Source organism: Plasmodium brasilianum, chromosome 9 (genome assembly GCF_023973825.1).
Source record: "Plasmodium brasilianum strain Bolivian I chromosome 9, whole genome shotgun sequence".
NCBI lineage: Eukaryota > Apicomplexa > Aconoidasida > Haemosporida > Plasmodiidae > Plasmodium > Plasmodium brasilianum.
Window position 1 is genome coordinate 1602005 of NC_090122.1, and position 18437 is coordinate 1620441.

The window sequence follows — 18437 nt, forward strand, 5'->3', positions numbered from 1 at the left end:
CTTATGTATATACATATGTATATACATATATGTGTATATATGTATATATGATGTATATATGTATATATGATGTATATATGTATATATGATGTATATATGTATTGGCGTATCCGTTTTTTTTCTTTATGTTTTACGTTTTTTTATTTGGTTATTTATTTCATTCACTTGAATTCTAAAAAATTATTTCTTTTGTTAACATTTAAACATGAGTTGCTTTAAGTTTCATTTATATACTTTTTTTTTTTTTACTTTATTTTGCTTACTATATATTAACCTTTTTTATAAGACAAATTTAATATATTAGAGTTGTGCACACATTGGTTTATAAACTTTAAAAAAAATAAAGTTGTTTTCCTTTCTATATTTTTTTATTATATAGTCTTTTTTTTAAAAAAAAAAAATTCTATTTTTCATTTTTTAAAGAGAATTATTATATGAATAATAAATTATATTACTATACTGTCATTTTTTGCAGTGATATAACCTACTGTTTCTTCTGCTGTTCGATAATTTTATGTTATAGAATCATAAAAGCATATAACGAACTGCATAGTGATAAGAAGCGTGATACACATGTCTTCACGTTTTCCCGTGTTTGTTCATAACTGTTAATCTTTTATTTTATTCTTATTCCCTTTTTGTTACACCAAATAAATTGTTCATTGAATACATAGGTATGTATATATGTGCACATTTTCTACATATTTTCAAATGATGATTCATATGTTTAATTACGCGTTATCAAAATATTTGCTGTTAAATATGCATAGCAAAAAAAAGGAAAAGAACGAAATAATACATAATACAGAACGGTATAATTTGGAAAACTGCTAATAGTTGTGCATGAGTAACGTAGAAATTATAATTAATCCATTATTTGTAAATCAGTAGGAAGGGAAATAAAAATAGTATATATTTTAATTGACCTACTTTAATTTTTCTGTATGCAGAATACATTTCTAATGTTTCCATTAAGGGAAGTATTATATTTTAACATAAATTTCTTTCAGTATTTTGAATAAAAAAAAAAAAAGGAGAAAACAAAACAACACACAAAAACGTATTACGAATCATTACATTTTAATTATTATTTTGTATAAAATATACATGCTATAAAAACATGAATTAAAGAAGAGCCTAACTGGATGTTTACTTTTCGTTAATATTTTACGCTCCATATAATATGATTATAATGAAATGTATTATTATAGTAAATATGTTATAGAAACTACAGTAAGTTCAACAAAGGAACAATTTACTCTTTTTTTTATGCAAAATTTTGAATAACAAATCACAGTACAATTAATAATTTATAGAAGTCATTTATAAATTCACTAACTATATTGTATATCCATATATATACTTTTACATAATATATATATATGTAAAATACTTTTTTAATTTTGAAGTGACGGTACAATATTCTACTACTACATCAGTAGTGGTGTTAGGTTATATTGGTTTTATGTATGTTATTCTTTTTTTATAGATTGTGATAAAATAAAAAATGAAAAAAATTCTAACAGTTCTTCACACAGAATATAGAAAAAAATAATAATGCCGTAGCTTAAGCCGCAAATTTTGTACGTTAGTTAAATTTTTAATTTATTCATTTTTTATTACTGTTGCTAATAACTTTGGATACAAAAAAAAAATAAAAATGTATGAATTAAATATTAAGGGACACATCAAAATTTATAATTTTGTAACTCAAATATTGTTTACATATTTATATCGAAACTACACTATTCAATAGCCTTAGAAAAAAATTATATTATGAATAATAATAGGTAAGTATAATACATATATAAATATATATAATACAACTTTATAAATGCCCATTAACTTGAAAGATATAATAGTAAAATATACATATATGAACTGCAATTAAAAAAAAAAAAAAAATTAAAATATATCATATTTTTTAATATTTAAAGGGATATACACTTTTTTTTTTTTAATTATACTGAGCTTTGTCAATATATGTCATTTAAAAATAGGGAATAAAAGGCAAAAAAATAAAAATAAAATAAATAATGTAAATATATCGAATACTTATATTTATATTTTTTTGCCCTTACATAAATTATGCCTTTTTTTTTTCTTTTTTTTTGAAGTTCAAAAAAAAAAACAAATATACTTATATACATATATATATATGTATATTTTCAAATTTTTAATAAGATAAAAATAAGTTTAAAAATGTGAAATACATGGAAAAGTAAAGGAAAATACAAGAAAAACTTGGTTACAATTTTTTTTATTGAATATGAACAACTGAAAAGATAATAATAAATAGGAAAAACGACATTTCTGTTAAGTAGCTCTTTTTTATTATCAGCATTATATAATAAAAAAAAAAAAAAGTACGATCCTTTTTTTGATTATTATTTTACTATTTATAATATAGTATATATATGAAATTGCATATGTTATCCTTAAAAATATTGTTTTTACACATTTGTAATAGTTAGTTGTGCCGCATATAACAGAGCCAATAAAATATGGTTGTCCTAAACAGTTAACAACTGTAGTGTATTGTTTTTGACAATCTGAAGATACTATTTTAAATGTATTTGCATATTTTTAAAGGGTTATGGAAAGAAGCTAAATTCTGTTAAATTCCATGACTGTTAAATTGCTTAACTATCAAGTTCAAGATTTGCTAAGCTGTAAAATTGACAACGCGCAAATTTTTTATATTGTTTTAAATATAAAGAAAAAAGAGACGAAAAAAAAAAAATAGAAAATGGAATACAATGGAAACCTTGTAGACATAGAAGGAAATGACTTGATAATAAATCAGATAACCAATGATAGGACAATCATAAATTGCAAACTTTTTTTATTTAAATTAAAAACAAAGAGCGACAAATTGAGATATTATGAAATCAAAAATTCCATCGCATCAAAAGATTTTATTAAGGCATATATTGCTGATGATTCAAACGCCCTTTTACTCTCAGATGATTTATTTTATTTATATGATAGTGAAAATAATAAAAAAAATTGCTTAATAAATTTGAATGACTGCGAACCAAGAGATTTTATATATTATAAGAAAAATTTAATATTTATTCAAAAGGATAAATTTTCCTTATTTCAAGCAAAAGCCGATGGAAAATGTAACATTCTGCTAAATTTAATAGATGCACCGTTAAAAGTAAATTTTTGTTCTTGTAATAAGGATATGCTATATTTATGTACTAGCGCAAGAATATATTTTTTAAAATTAATATATTCAAAGGATAAAATATTAAAAGTTAAAAATACGCAAATGAGTCTTCCATTCAAATTTAAGCAAGAAGAATATGCATATCATTCTTTTGAAAACAAATTCTATAAAATTAAAAATGAATATAAAGAAGTAATACATGTGTGTAGTTATTCTGATAAAGAAGTAACTGTATATAAATTTGTTAAAGGAGAATTTAAAAATAAAAAAAAATGTTTTGTAAAATTATCAGTAAATAAATTAAATAATGAAATTATAAAAGGATGTTTTTTTTTTAAGATTAAGAGGGTGTCAAAAGGTCAGGAAAAAAAAAAAAGGACACAGATGTTGTAAATAATAATTATAACGAGGTGGTAGTAAAGGGGTCAAATGATTCGAATTTAGAGGATGAAGTAACTGAGGGAAAAAAGAAATGTGATAGTGAAGAAATTTTAAAATATGAAAATGTGAACTGTGTGGATAACTTACCCTGTGATGAAAATAATTTGTTACAAAATAATGATTCCATTTTCTCGAATGAGAAAATTGTAAGAGATGAAAATTCAAAGTTTGAAGAGGAGCATACTTGCTCCGATGTAGTAACTACACATAATGGAAAAAATAACAACATTGAAAATGAAGAAGAAGAAAAGATAGAGGAAGACATTTCTACAAATAAAGAAGAGGATATTATAAAGTTGTACTTATTAATTTATAGTGAGAACGGGAGAATTTTGATATATTTTGTGGACTATTTAAATCTAGCTGATTTTAAATTTGGTTTTGTAGGGTTTAGTAACAACCCAATTGCATTTATGCATTTGCCATTTAAAGCAATATATATATATAACATATCTGAATTATATGAAAAAAGAGTAATAAAACAAAAAAAAATTATTCAAAAAAAAAAAAAATTATCTTCTAATTATTGTAAATACATGGAGCATATAATCAATAAAGAAATTTATATTAATAGTAATCTTTTTATTGATACAGTTTTAATGAATGAAGGTACAGTTAGCATATATACCATCCAAATTCATAATAATCTTTTACTTGAATGTGAAAATAATATGGAGCCTACGGTTATCAATGTTGTAAATTGCAGTAATAAAGTTGTGGCAGTAAAAAAAGCAATAAATAATGAGAATAAAAATGATGAAATAAAAAAAATTATAAATGAGTCCAAATATTCTTGTTATTCGGATAGTGATTCATATATAGATAGTGATATTACATGGACAAACAGTGACAAAAGTGATGATGATGATGATAATGATAATTCTTTGTACAATGTTAATATTGATTCTCATGTGGGAGAAGATAATTTGAATAATTATGAACATTCGGGAAAAATGGAAAAAACAAAAAACATTGGCAGTTCTAGTAGTATTAGTAATGCACTTAGCCAAAACAAACAAAGCCTATTATCTGAAATAGATCATTATGATAATATAAAAAAGGAGCAAGATAATTTTACTCATAACATAGCTGATAAGGATAATAGTAATGATAACATTAATAATGTGGGTAATAACAATGACAGTAATAATATTGAAAATAATAATAATGAGAATAATAATATTGAAAGTAATAACAATGAGAATGTTAATAATGAAAGTAATAACAATGAGAATATTAATAATGTGGGTAATAATAATTACAGTAATCATAATGAGAATGTTAATAATGAAAGTAATAATAATGAGAATGTTAATAATGAAAATAATAATAATGAGAATGTTAATAATGAAAGTAATAACAATGAGAATGTTAATAATGAAAGTAATAATAATGAGAATGTTAATAATGAAAATAATAATAATGAGAATGTTAATAATGAAAGTAATAATAATGAGAATGTTAATAATGAAAGTAATAATAATGAGAATGTTAATAATGAAAGTAATAATAATGAGAATGTTAATAATGAAAGTAATAACAATGAGAATATTAATAATGTGGGTAATAATAATTACAGTAATCATAATGAGAATGTTAATAATGAAAGTAATAATAATGAGAATGTTAATAATAATGAAAGTAATAACAATGAGAATATTAATAATGTGGGTAATAATAATTACAGTAATAATAATGAGAATGTTAATAATGTGGGTAATAATAATTACAGTAATAATAATGAGAATGTTAATAATGTGGGTAATAATAATTACAGTAATAATAATGAGAATGTTAATAATGTGGGTAATAATAATTACAGTAATAATAATGAGAATGTTAATAATGTGGGTAATAATAATTACAGTAATAATAATGAGAATGTTAATAATGAAAGTAATAATAATGAGAATAATAATAATAATGAGGATAATAATAATGACAGTAATGATTATGGTAGTAATATAGATGATAAAATAATTGAGGAAAAGGAAGAAATAGATCAAGATAAAAGGAAGGGAAAATGTAACGGAAATATCTATACAATTGAACAGTTAAAAATGGGTCAGAAAAATGAAGAGACTCTAGAAAATAATATAGAATGTGAAATAAAAGAAAATGCTTCGAAAAACCAGAGTTTGTTATATTTGACACATCACAAGAACTCAAGTAATGATTCATGTATCTCTACACCTTCATCAGTAAATAGCATAAAATTAAAGACGTCCACTTTTGAAGTAAACCAGCAGAGCGCGAAACAGATAAGCGAAAACGGGGATGAAGAAGCAGAAAAAGTAGTAGAAAATGAATTAGAAAAAGAAAAGGAAGTTTATGAGATTTATGATAAAGAAGGTGCCCATATGGAAAAACATCCAAAAGTGAATGAAGACCAGGAAAAAAATGAGAATTTAGAAGTAAATGTAGACCCCGAAATGAATGAACCACAACACGACAGCATTAGGCAGAATGATATGACAGAAGGCAATAAAGTGAAAGATGGTGGTGATATACAAACATGCAATGAAAATGTAGAATTAAAGGGAGAAAAGGAAATGAATCAAACAAATTTTGTTGCTGTTGATACAGAAAAAGGAGTGGGGGACCAAAATGAATTTAATGAAAATAATGAAGAGGAATTTGATAAAAATGTAGAACAAAAGAAAAAGAAAAAAAGAAAAAAGGGAAAAGACAAAAAAATAGAAAGTATAGAAAAGGAAGATGTGGAAGAAGAAACTACAGAAGAAAAGAAAAAAAAGAAAAAAAAGAAAAAGGCAAGAATAGAGGACAATATTTTAGTCGATAAAAAAGAACAGAGTGATAAACATGATGGTATTAATAATGATGATTCTGAAAAACATTTGAATAATAAATTACATAATAATGATTTAATAAATTCTAATAACAACCTTTTAGTATTATCATCAATGATTAAACTTTATTTATCATTAAGAAAATATGGTGCACTATTTAGTTTACTTTGTGTATCAGGTAAGAAACAAATTAAAAGCACTGTTAAGAATATAGGGAAAAAATATTCCATTAAATTACTAGAATATCTTTTAAACACACTAATGAGAAATACATATGCTCTTGTTCCTTTTTATAAGTGGATTAAATGTATATGTAAAGTATATAAAGATTCTCTGAAAGGGAGAAAACATCGTTCTTTAGTTACTAAAATAACAAATGTTGCAGACAAATATGTGAGAAATGAACATATAATAAATCTCGTTGTAGACAAAATTAGTTGTACTGTTGACAGTATAATGAAAAATAAAATTTTGGAAAATACAGAAATTCTTAATTATAGAGATGGGACTATCATGAAATGAAAATTTGTAAAAAAAACTTTTCAATAAAATAATAATATTATGTAAAAAATGTTATTTTTTGGAAGTAGTAATTTTTTCATTTAATTTAGACCTGTGTGTATATAACGCTACATATATGTATTTAAATATGTCTTTGTTGTTATATGTATAAGTTCATATGTGTATATGTTCACATGTGTATATGTTCATATGTGTATATGTTCATATGTGTATATGTTCATATGTGTATATGTTCATATGTGTATATGTTCATATGTGTATAAGTGTAAATTGGCATAACATGTATACATTTATATGCATACACGATGATAGAACGAAAAGTAAAAAATTTAAGTTGTGTTTTTGATATAAATAAAAATATACATATAAGTACATACGTATATACATATATATATGTACACATATATATATGTATATATATATCTACTTATGTATATATATATATATCCGTATAAATTTACTTACCAAAACATCTTTAAGTTTCGTGAGAATCTGTTTTATCTCAGTTATTAAGAAAACCGTCCAATTTTTATTATTTCAATACGCATAATTATGAACACTGTTTGTTGACAAAATTGCAGAACAAAAAAGAAAAAAAAAATTATATATATGTACATATATGTATACATGTAATCCCCTTGGCATAATTTGTGCACAATTAAAAATAAAAAATAAAATATGTTTTAATTATAAATTTATATTTTACATAAATTTTTGTTTTTCATGCAATTTTATGTAACCACTTTGCCTTTTATTAAATAAATGCGTAATATTAGCATTCTTTTTTCCTTTTTTTTTTTTTTTTTTTCTTTTCTTTGTTAAAATAATAATTTATATTTTGCCAAAAGAAATTTTTCTAAAGCGCAAACATCTTTAATATATGAAAAAAAAAATATGAAAAACAGATTCAATAATGCTAATAGTTGTACTATTATAAAAGTATAACACAATTTCTTAAGCCATATTACACACATCAGTTATTGTTAATATGCATATTTATGTTTGTATGTACAATTATTTACGTTTGTACATTTATTCACGTATATATGTGTATGTAATTGATTTTTTTTTTTTTTCCCTGTTTTAAAAGTATTAATGGGTGAATAAATGGACAAATTAACGGACTCGTTAACAAATGAAAATATGAATGAAGTTTTTATTTCCTACAATGATATGAGTACTAATTCTTTTTTACCTGAACATAAATATGATGAGCTGTTCTGCTCCTTTTTTTATGTATAAATAACAAGATTATTTATTTTTTTAATTCTGTAGTACAAGACAATGCAAGTGAAACATGTGTGGAATCGTACCAAGATTTAAATGAATTTTTAGAAAATTCGGATGAATCCAATTTCCAGTATTCAAATGAAAGCGAAAATTCAAGTATTTATAACACTTATTCTACAGATGAAAAACATATTCCAATTTACTCTTATGTTAGTAATAATTTCATAACAAAAAAAGAGAGAAAATATAAAAAATGTTATACAGCTAGTTTTATAAATAATATGAACAGGTCAGAAAAAAAAAAAAAATGCATTAAATTGACATACTCTGAAGAATATATATTGTATATACAAATATGTATGTATTTATGCACATCTAAATATCTTACCTATTAAAATTCCTTTTATTTTATACTTGAAAGTGTTGAGAACTTCCCGTTCAAAAGTTATGGAAACATGATCACTGGTACAGATAAAACAAAGTAAGTCTTCCTTTAAAATTTTTTTTGTTTGTCCGTATTTACATAAATTCTGCGTGTGCAAAAAGAAAAAAAAAAAAAAAAAAGGAAACGATGCACTTATACGTAAAACTCTTAGATTCGATATGTACGAAAAATAATTGAAATTGTTCTAAAAGTAAAAAAACACACACAATATTATGTACATATACATAACATGTTAGAAAAATAGACAATTTTCAATGGAAACCTTTAGGGAAGAACGTTCCCGAAATTTCGTTGTTAAATATGTCTTATAAAAAGGCCTGGGATATAGGAAAAGAAGGTATAAAAAAACAAATATGAAGAGGTGCGCACATATAGATATAGACATAAGTATATGTATATATATATATATATATTTATATGTACGGAATATTTTGTGGAATGGCTATCGTCCTCCTGTAAATTATTTAAAATGTGAAGAAGCGATGAACAACTTTGATTTTTTGTTTTTATTAGGTTGTAATGGATTGCTTATTAAAAATATATTTGAAAGTTATAAGAAAAAAAAATTGCACTACATCGTGTTAGACGGCACTAATATAGGTACTATTCAAAATTAGAAACTAAAACCATATCTGAAAAAGAGTACTTAATTTTTTAATTAAACAATTATGCGGATGCGTAAGTTAATATATACAATATATATATATATAATATATATATATATATATATATATATATATATATATATATTATGTATATGTACATATGCATATTGGTCAATTTTGCATTTAACTCCACATTCTATTTTATTTGGTAATTTTATTTTAAACGTATAAATGTGTATAGTAACTGCTAATGTGATACCTCCTATATATAATCTGTGTTAATTTTTTTAGAAAATTTTTTAACAGTGTACTCTCATACATATCAGGAAACTATAAAGGGTGTAAACCCCAGTGTATTGAAACAGTTCAGGTAAATAGCATAAAAAATATTTTTCCTAAAATAATATGGAAATATTTAAATAAATAAATATATATATATATATATATGTGCATTTGTATATGTATTTTTTTTTTTTTTTTTTGTTTCTTAAAATGCAGTTTTTATGATATAGAAGACGCCTATTTTATATATGATATTAAGAGCATTCACATATTCAGAAAGATGAAACACAAAGAAAAAGAGAAAACAGTTATCTTAAAAGGATTGAACGACAATTTTTTTAACGCCATTTTAGTGTGTATGAATGAAATAATACATTATTTAAATTTTGTTAACTTCAAAAGAATGATGAATAAATCTAATACAAAAAAGAAAAAAAATGAAGAATTAGATGAGACAACTTATTTCGTTAAATCGGCTAGAAATGAAAATAATGTTTATAATAATAATATAAAAGATGTGATATCTTATAATAAAAAAAAAAAGAAGATAAATGATACATATATAAATGGAGAAAGCAATAATAAGAATTGTGAGAATAATATTGTAAATCTCGGTAACAAGAACATTAATTGTAATAAAGAAAACAAAAATGATTTCCCCACAATTTTATCATCTAATAATATTGAAGAATTTGGTTATGAATATATAAAAGATATAATAAAAAATGAAGAAAAAAAATTATATGAAACTGACAAAATGTACATTAATAGCAATGATGAATACTCATCTCATACATCCGACAGCATGTCACAGTAATCTTCATAAAATTTTTATATAATAGCATATTAAGTTAAATATGAGCTTAAAATAAAAAATAGTCCTAATAACAACCTGAATAAGGCATGATTTATTCTGCTTTTTATATTAGCATGCCTAAGGATTTTCTAATTTAATATCAACGAAAAAGCAATTACAACATTAGAAAGGGAGTGTGTGCAGAATAAAATTCTTGCAAAATTACAACAAAAATGACACATATTAACAGTTTAGGGGATTTAAGTACAAATAAAACCTCAAATTAGTTCATTACTTTTATTTTATTTTTTTTTTTTTTTTTTTGTGCGTATATCTACTTAAAAATTAATGATAATTTTTAGAATATTTTGTTTTTCATATTATTACCATAAAAATTAAAGTGGGATATTATACCATTTATACATACATATATATATATATATATATATATATATACATTAAGTTCAAAAAAATAAAAAAAGATACGAAGATATGTAGTAAATTTTATGAAACAATTAACTATTTCAAAAAAAAATGTTAATTTTTATATGAAATACAACAACATATATAAAATGCAATCGTGTATATATATGTATATACATATACATACACATGCATGTAAACAAAATATATGAGGGAGATAATAAAACATTATATATATATAATGCACACTGAATGGAAGAAATATGTAACTTAAAATATTTCTAATATATGTACTTATATGTGTATATATGCATAAGTATCATTTTTTTAAGCATACTTATTATATTGAATTCAAAAAATCTGCGATGTTGAAATTACAAATACAATAACGAAAAAAGTAAAATGCATGTTTAAATATATATATAAGGGATATGAAAGAAACAATTGGTAAATAATAAAACCTACTGATAAAAAATGTTAGAGCATATTTTTCATAATTGTTTTTGAAATATATATGCTTTCGCAATAATTAAAACAAAAATACAAATATACATATGTATATAATAATTTGGATCAAATTTATATCATTTTAAAATATGTTCACAAAAACTTTATTTAAAAAGCATAGGAAGATGGTATTCTAAAATATTAAAATCAAAAAAAAAAAAAAATAAAATAATCTTTTTCACTTTTTTTTCAAATTGTATTTTAAATTTAAAAAATTTGTAGGTATAAATGTTTTTTTCCTACTATCGCTTCTTCATCTTTAATATGAAGTTATTATACTGCTCCTAAGAAGAGTAAGATGTGCAAGTATATATATATATATATGTACATGTTACAAGGGCTTGCACACACACTAATACTATGCATTTCGTAAAAATTATGTACAATTCATGTAAAAATACAACGCATAATTCATTACATTTTATATAAACTATAAAAAAATACCTCTAATGTCTTCAGTTTCATGCAACTCTCTGGAATATCTTGATAATTTAATTTTTGTTCTAAAAAATAGAAGAAAAACCGTATATCCATAAAAAATTTTCATAAAAATAATGGAGAATGATTGTATGTTATATATATATACATATAGTATTTATAGATATATAAATGAATAAGACAAAATAATTTTAAGCTTAGAAAAATTAGTATTACGATATTGATTCTTTTGCTTGTAGTAATCATTTTTTATTTTCTTGGTTAAAATATGACATTCATGCTCATAATATTTGTATTCTACTTCGTATTCAATCTGTTAAAAAGAAAAAAGGAAATGTAAACAACAAATAATAAACTTTAATACAATTAAACGAATTAGCTATAATATTTGTATTAAAAAAAGCAATTACTTGAAAGCGCGCATGGCTATTTCTAGGATAATTATAATTAAATGATCTTTTTGTAAAAAATCGAATATTGTTTAGAGATGTGTAATTTAACGTATCAAAGTAACCTGTTTTTTGAAGGGAATATACAGCCTATTAAAAATGGAGAAAAATATATTTTTTTAATATTATAATTATGTGGTACAATCAACTTGCATGGCTCATATTTTTTTTTCTTTTTTTTTGTCGGTAGAAATTATACAGCAAAGGGATATATATGTATATAAACACAAGCATGTATATATATACACATATACATATACACACATATATAAATGTATTCATATATATGTACGTGTACATGACTTAAAATTTTTTCGCTTTATGGTCCTAGGAAAACTGCTAAATATAAATGTGCGCAAATTCACAAAATAAATATACATAAATATATATATGTACATATACATAAATATATATATGTACATATACATGAATATATATATATATACGAACATATATATACACTACTATATATAAAGAATATGATAGAATAAAAAATAGAGATGCATATTATTACCTTAGGCTGCTCAAAATGACTTGATAAAAAGAAAATAATAAACATTATTAAAAATATGGAAACTTGAACGAAGGAATAATTTCGTTGACTATTATTATTAGAATTGTTGTTAGTGTTTGCATAAGTTCTATTAGTATTGACATTAGCTCTAAATTGTCTATTATTACATGTAGCAAAATTTATTCCAAAAAAACTACGGAAAAGATCTTCAGGAGTAAACGTTTCGTCATTATAATAATAATGAGTTGTTCTAAAAGTTTGATGATGGTGATCTGTCTCAGAATTATTATCATATTCATATCTTTTTTCTTTATTTATTAAATGTTGGAAAGCTTTAGAAACTTTCTTAAAAGCTTCTTCTGCTCCTTTTTCTTTATTTTTATCTGGGTGATATAACTTAGCTAATTTTTTGTAAGCGCTCTTAATAGTTTCATCATTACTATTTTTTGGTATACCCAGAATTTCGTAGTAATTATTTGTTCTCAAAATTTTTTCTAAACATTCATCTTTTGTTTTATGACGTTCATGTAAATTACCTTGATTATTTCTAAAAGTTGAATTATTATTATTATTATGTACTTCATTTTCTTTTCCTATATGTTCTGTTTTGTTCAATTCCTCTTCACATATTTTTAATTTTTCACTTATATCAATATCAGGGAACATTCTTTTGCATTTTAGTAATAAATTTTTTGCATGACTATAGTTCCCAACTTTCATATATTTTAAGGCTAAATTAAAACATTCATAAGCTTCTTCCTTATTCCCTATCATTTTGCGAATTTTTTATATATCTTTTGTTTGACTATATAGTATTTTTTATACTTTTTATACTTTTTACACTTTTTTCCTCTTTTACCTCTTCCACCTTTTTTCCTTTTTTTTTTTTTTTTCCCTTGCGTTATATATAAATCATTAACTTTTTTCAGTTACAGTCCTACTTTATTCTGTATTCTTGTAATTTTGCAATTCTAGCTTTTGCAAATGCCTACTTAAAAACATAACTGCATATATATATATTATTAATTTTGTTATTCCATTAATCAAAATTTGGGGAAATCGTACGTGGAAATATATGACATGGTATCAGTATGGTTATTATTGTGTACATGTATATGTGTATATATATATATATATTTACATGAACGTATCAAATTATTCTGACATAACTAGCAATTGAAAACACATAAAAAAAAAAAGTCTCCTTGTCCTTTTTCGTTCATTCGTTTCTTGTGTCCTCAATTTTGTGAAAATGTTTTCTTCCCTTTCTTGAATTATGTTGGCTACGTCTTTTTTTCAGCACACATATATATATGTAAATATATATATACGTACATATATATGTATATTCACATTTGTACATTTGTTACAGTCTTCTTATACCTCATACCCTCAGTTTCATACGCATTATGTATTTTGTTACTCTATTATTTTATACATATACGTATAAATATATATATATATATATATTTATTTATGTGTCATACGTGTCGAAAAAGAGTATTATGTCATCCTCTCTCCCACATGACGAAATGTAAGAAAAAAACAGATTAATGTAGCTCACGAGCTGGATTTGATATTCTAATTATAGTTATAGCTTTCATTTAGAGACACAATTATCTTGGCCTCTTCAGTAACACAAATATACATATATATACATTATATATGTATAAGTAATATTCCATAAGCCACTGAAGGAAAAATTAATTTAAACAGTACTTATAAATACCTGTAATTTTAATCCCCTTTCTTTTGTTTTAATAAAAAAGTTAAATATAAAAAATATGAACAAGATACATAAAAAAGATAGGTAAGATAAAAAAAAAAAAAAAAAGAAAGAAACAGAAATACTTATTATATATGTTTTCTTGTACATAAATATTTATACATAATATAAATGTATTATGTATGTATATTCGTATAAAATCATATATATTATATAATTGTGAAAAAAGAAAAAATATTTAGTTTAAACAAGCAATTTTGCTATATAAAATATTTTAAAATTTTCATTTTTTTTTTTTTTTTTACAAACTTTCAATTATTTTAATAACATTTTTAGGATATCTTTCTTTTATTGTTCCAATATATATATTGTAAAATATAATTTCATTATTTTGCAAAAAAAAAAAGAAATTATATCAGTTTGTATTTTATAATTTTTTTTTTTTTTTTTTCTTTTTATATATTTACCTCATAAAAATTTACTTTTTTTCTTATGAATTCTTTTTGCCAAATATTACAATAAAATTTTTTCTTTTTTTTATTCGGAACACGAAGGAAACCACGAAAAAAATGAAAGCATAAATAATTATGTAAAATAAGTAAATATATACCTCGATATATGGTAAGAATAAGTATTATTTACGCAATTATATAGTAAGTACTACATGTATAAGTATATATATGTAAAAGTAAACAATGTGATATATATTCGGATAATTAACACTACAGTGTTGCAATGTATTAAAAAACTGTATAATTTCATAACATATATTAATATATGACTTAAAAAAATACTAGTAATTTTTTTAAAAAGCAATATAAGGAAAATTTATATACGCAGATGTTACAAACTACTCAAATGCAATAACAAAGTGTCCATATATTATAACTAGCTTTGGCATTAATTGTATATGGTAGCAGTCGCTATTCGTATACAGTTCTGTATTATACGTATAAAGCATATATATGGAAAATATAAAACATAAAAAGGAAACGGAAACTCAGTAATCTCATGATTTATTATAAAAAATGTACATATATATATTGCAAACTATTATTACACTGTTCTAGCAAGATTGCTAATATATGATTATAATATGTATATAATATATATATAAACATATATATAATAACCGTTGCAATAACATCCAAGTTTTTGTATTAAAAATTAAAGAGATAAGAATATAGAAATGGGAAAGGGAAATAAGTAAAATTGAATATTTTGAGTATATTTTGTTTTACATATTTATGTATATTTTAAAATGGAAACATTATTCTTTATTCGTTGTTTTTTTTTTTTTTTTTTTGTATGACAGATAAAAGAAAAGAGAAAATAAGGAACTGCTTTTCACGTTTTTCTTGCATTCTTTTACAATGTTATTACAATGTATAAAATAAACCCTTATAAATATTTTTTTTCTTTTTCTTTTTCATTTTCTTTTTTTTTTTTTTTTTTGTTTTAAAGTATATATATCTTTAAGAGAACTATTTTTCTATCGAATGTTAAGGATAAAGAAAATTTGCATTAATCTATATTTTAAAGAATAATTTTTTTACTAGCATTCCTTTTAAGGCGAATTTAAAGATATTTTTTAATAAAATTTTATTTTACTTACAGAAGCACATAAATATATATATATATATATATACGTAGAAGGATGTACCAACAAAGGTGTTAATTCATTTTATTAAATAAAAAATTGTAAATTTTTTTTGTAACAGTTTTTAACCCTAACTTTAACTTATTGATATCTCTTTAATTTACAATTATGCATTGTCGCTCCTTTCACGAAAAAAATTTCGGTTTAATTTTAAAATGTATTTAAATTAAATTACGTTAAATTACATGAAATAAATTATAATAAAATAATATTGAAAAGAAGGGTGACTACAAATAAACAGCATAAATTTGCATATTTAAATTAATGTTTCTTTATACAAATTTCCGTGAAATAGTAGCATAAAATATTCGGGTGATCATGAAAATTTACACTTTTTACACCTTCAGATCTACAACGCGTGAAAAAGCTCGAGAATATTGAGAATGTGTTTTCCTTTTTCATTTATTTTTAAAATTATACTTGAAGGAAAATTTTTTCTTTGCCGGAATTACTGTTTCGGTTTTTTCTGGTTGTTTTTTTTGCTTTTTTTGCTTTTTTTGCCTTTTTTGCTTTTTTTGCTTTTTTTGCCTTTTTTGCTTTTTTTGCCTTTTTTGCTTTTTTTTTTTTTTTTTTGTGCCTTATATATTCCTTGTTTTACTTTTCTTTAATCTATTTGCCTTTTTTATATGTTGTTTTTTTTGACTTTTTTTCCCTTTTAAAAATTTTTCTTTATTTTAATAATTAACACAATCTAAGCATGCAACCATAAAAAGCAAAATTAAATTGGAACAGATTAACAACATTGAAATATAGGTAACTATTTTTTTTTTTTTTTTTTTTGCTTATAAGGATATTACTACTTCAAGATCGAAATATAAAAAAATGGGTAAGAGAAAAAGTAGTGTAATTAAATCAAAGATGTATTAGTCAACTTTTAATATTAGCATCTTCTATTTTTTGCTTTTTTTCCATTTTTCCCTTTTTTAAAAATTTTGATATTTATATGTACATGCTATTTTCTCATTTTTTTTGGTTTTTTAATTTAAAAAATTTTTTTAACTATTTTTTGCTTTTCCGAAAAAGCTAATAAAACAACTACTGGTTGCGCTCGTTACGTTTATGCTTAAAAATTTAAATGAACGTAAGTAGATAATCTGTAAAATTTCACAAAAAAAAAAAAAAAAAAAAAAAATCATTATATATATATATATATATACATATGTATACGTAAAATACACCGTGCAGCTTATATAGAAAATTTTTATAAATTAAGCTTCTTTAGGAACCACACTTTTTTTTTTTTTTTTTACAAGCTTTACACACAAGCAAGATTTTTTAAAAAAACTTTATTTTCCATAAAAATGTTATATATATAAGATACCAGTAAAAGTAATATCGATCAATATATTTCATGTAAAAAGAGGAAATTAAATAATAAAATTGAAGAAGTGTGTAATATATGTTTGTTATTAAAAAATATATTTTTAGAATTATATAATAAGATGTTTTTACACACTTTTATTATATGAAATGACAAGCTCTCCTTGTAATAGAGTTTATGTTACCCGCAACAGGGAATATATATTCGCTCAAACGCGAACACGTATATATATATATATATATATGTACAAATTTACATATATACATATGTACATTGCACACATATATATGCCCGGGTTTATGGGCGCTGAATAAATGAAAATAATTATTATTGTATAGGAAAATAGTTAAATAGAAAAAAAAAGCAATGAATCAGCAAATGAACTACGTAAATTTAAAGTTTTATTTGTATATATTTTTTTGTTTTTGTTTTTTTTGTGATATTTGGACTTTTCCATTGCGACCTATGTTTTTATAATATGTGTAGATTCGTTAAAGGAGAGTCTATCTTAATTTTTTGGTGATGTGTATATATGTATGTATATATATAGGCATATATGAATACATTTCTGTTGGCCTGAAGTTAACGTTAAATATTTTTAATATGCACGTTATGAAAAAATAACTTCAAATGTACATGAACGTATATATCGAGATTCGAGACTGAACTACAATGTAATATGTTTCTGCACCGTTGAAATGGCGTCGCAGCAACAGAAATGAACCTAAATATATATTCACAGGGATTTACTACTTTTACATACACATACAAACTCAGAAACAAACACTCACACACATGTATACACTTCCTACCGCAGGTTTTGCGTGTTTCCATTTTGATATTTACAATTCGGTGTTTGTTTTACGGAAAAAAAATTTTTTTTTCGAAAACGTAATTACCTTTTTGATATATTCCATACCTATAAGCTATTTTTATTTATTTATTTTATTTCTAAGTTTTCTTTCCTTGTTTTCTTTCCTTGTTTTCTTTCCATGCTCTCTTTCCATGCTTTCTTTCTTTATTTTTCTTCCATGTTTTCTTTCCATGTTTTCTTTCTATGTTTTTCTATTTTGTTAACTCTATGTTATACAAA

General features: G+C 22.7%; 2 protein-coding genes and 1 pseudogene across 3 annotated transcripts; 2 read left to right on the forward strand and 1 right to left on the reverse strand.

The window, feature by feature from the left end:
* Positions 1–2749: 2749 nt before the first annotated feature.
* Positions 2750–6948, forward strand: MKS88_002966 (uncharacterized protein; the record flags this gene model as incomplete). Its single annotated transcript, XM_067216019.1, has 2 exons — positions 2750–3400; positions 3523–6948. 2 exons carry the CDS (start codon positions 2750–2752, stop codon positions 6946–6948), a joined length of 4077 nt encoding a protein of 1358 aa, XP_067073541.1.
* A 1107-nt stretch (positions 6949–8055) lies between these two features.
* Positions 8056–10327, forward strand: MKS88_002967 (armadillo-interacting protein AIP; the record flags this gene model as incomplete). The annotated part of the gene is made up of 7 exons (XM_067216021.1): positions 8056–8125; positions 8224–8467; positions 8600–8659; positions 8860–8960; positions 9137–9223; positions 9520–9598; positions 9727–10327. 7 exons carry the CDS (start codon positions 8056–8058, stop codon positions 10325–10327), a joined length of 1242 nt encoding a protein of 413 aa, XP_067073542.1.
* Positions 10328–11344: 1017 nt separating this feature from the next.
* Positions 11345–13411, reverse strand: MKS88_002968 (annotated as a pseudogene). The gene is made up of 6 exons: positions 12638–13411; positions 12085–12213; positions 11891–11987; positions 11681–11739; positions 11480–11520; positions 11348–11369 (listed from the first exon to the last, which is right to left on the reverse strand). Coding segments are annotated over exons 1-6 (1122 nt in total).
* Between the last annotated feature and the right edge of the window lie 5026 nt (positions 13412–18437).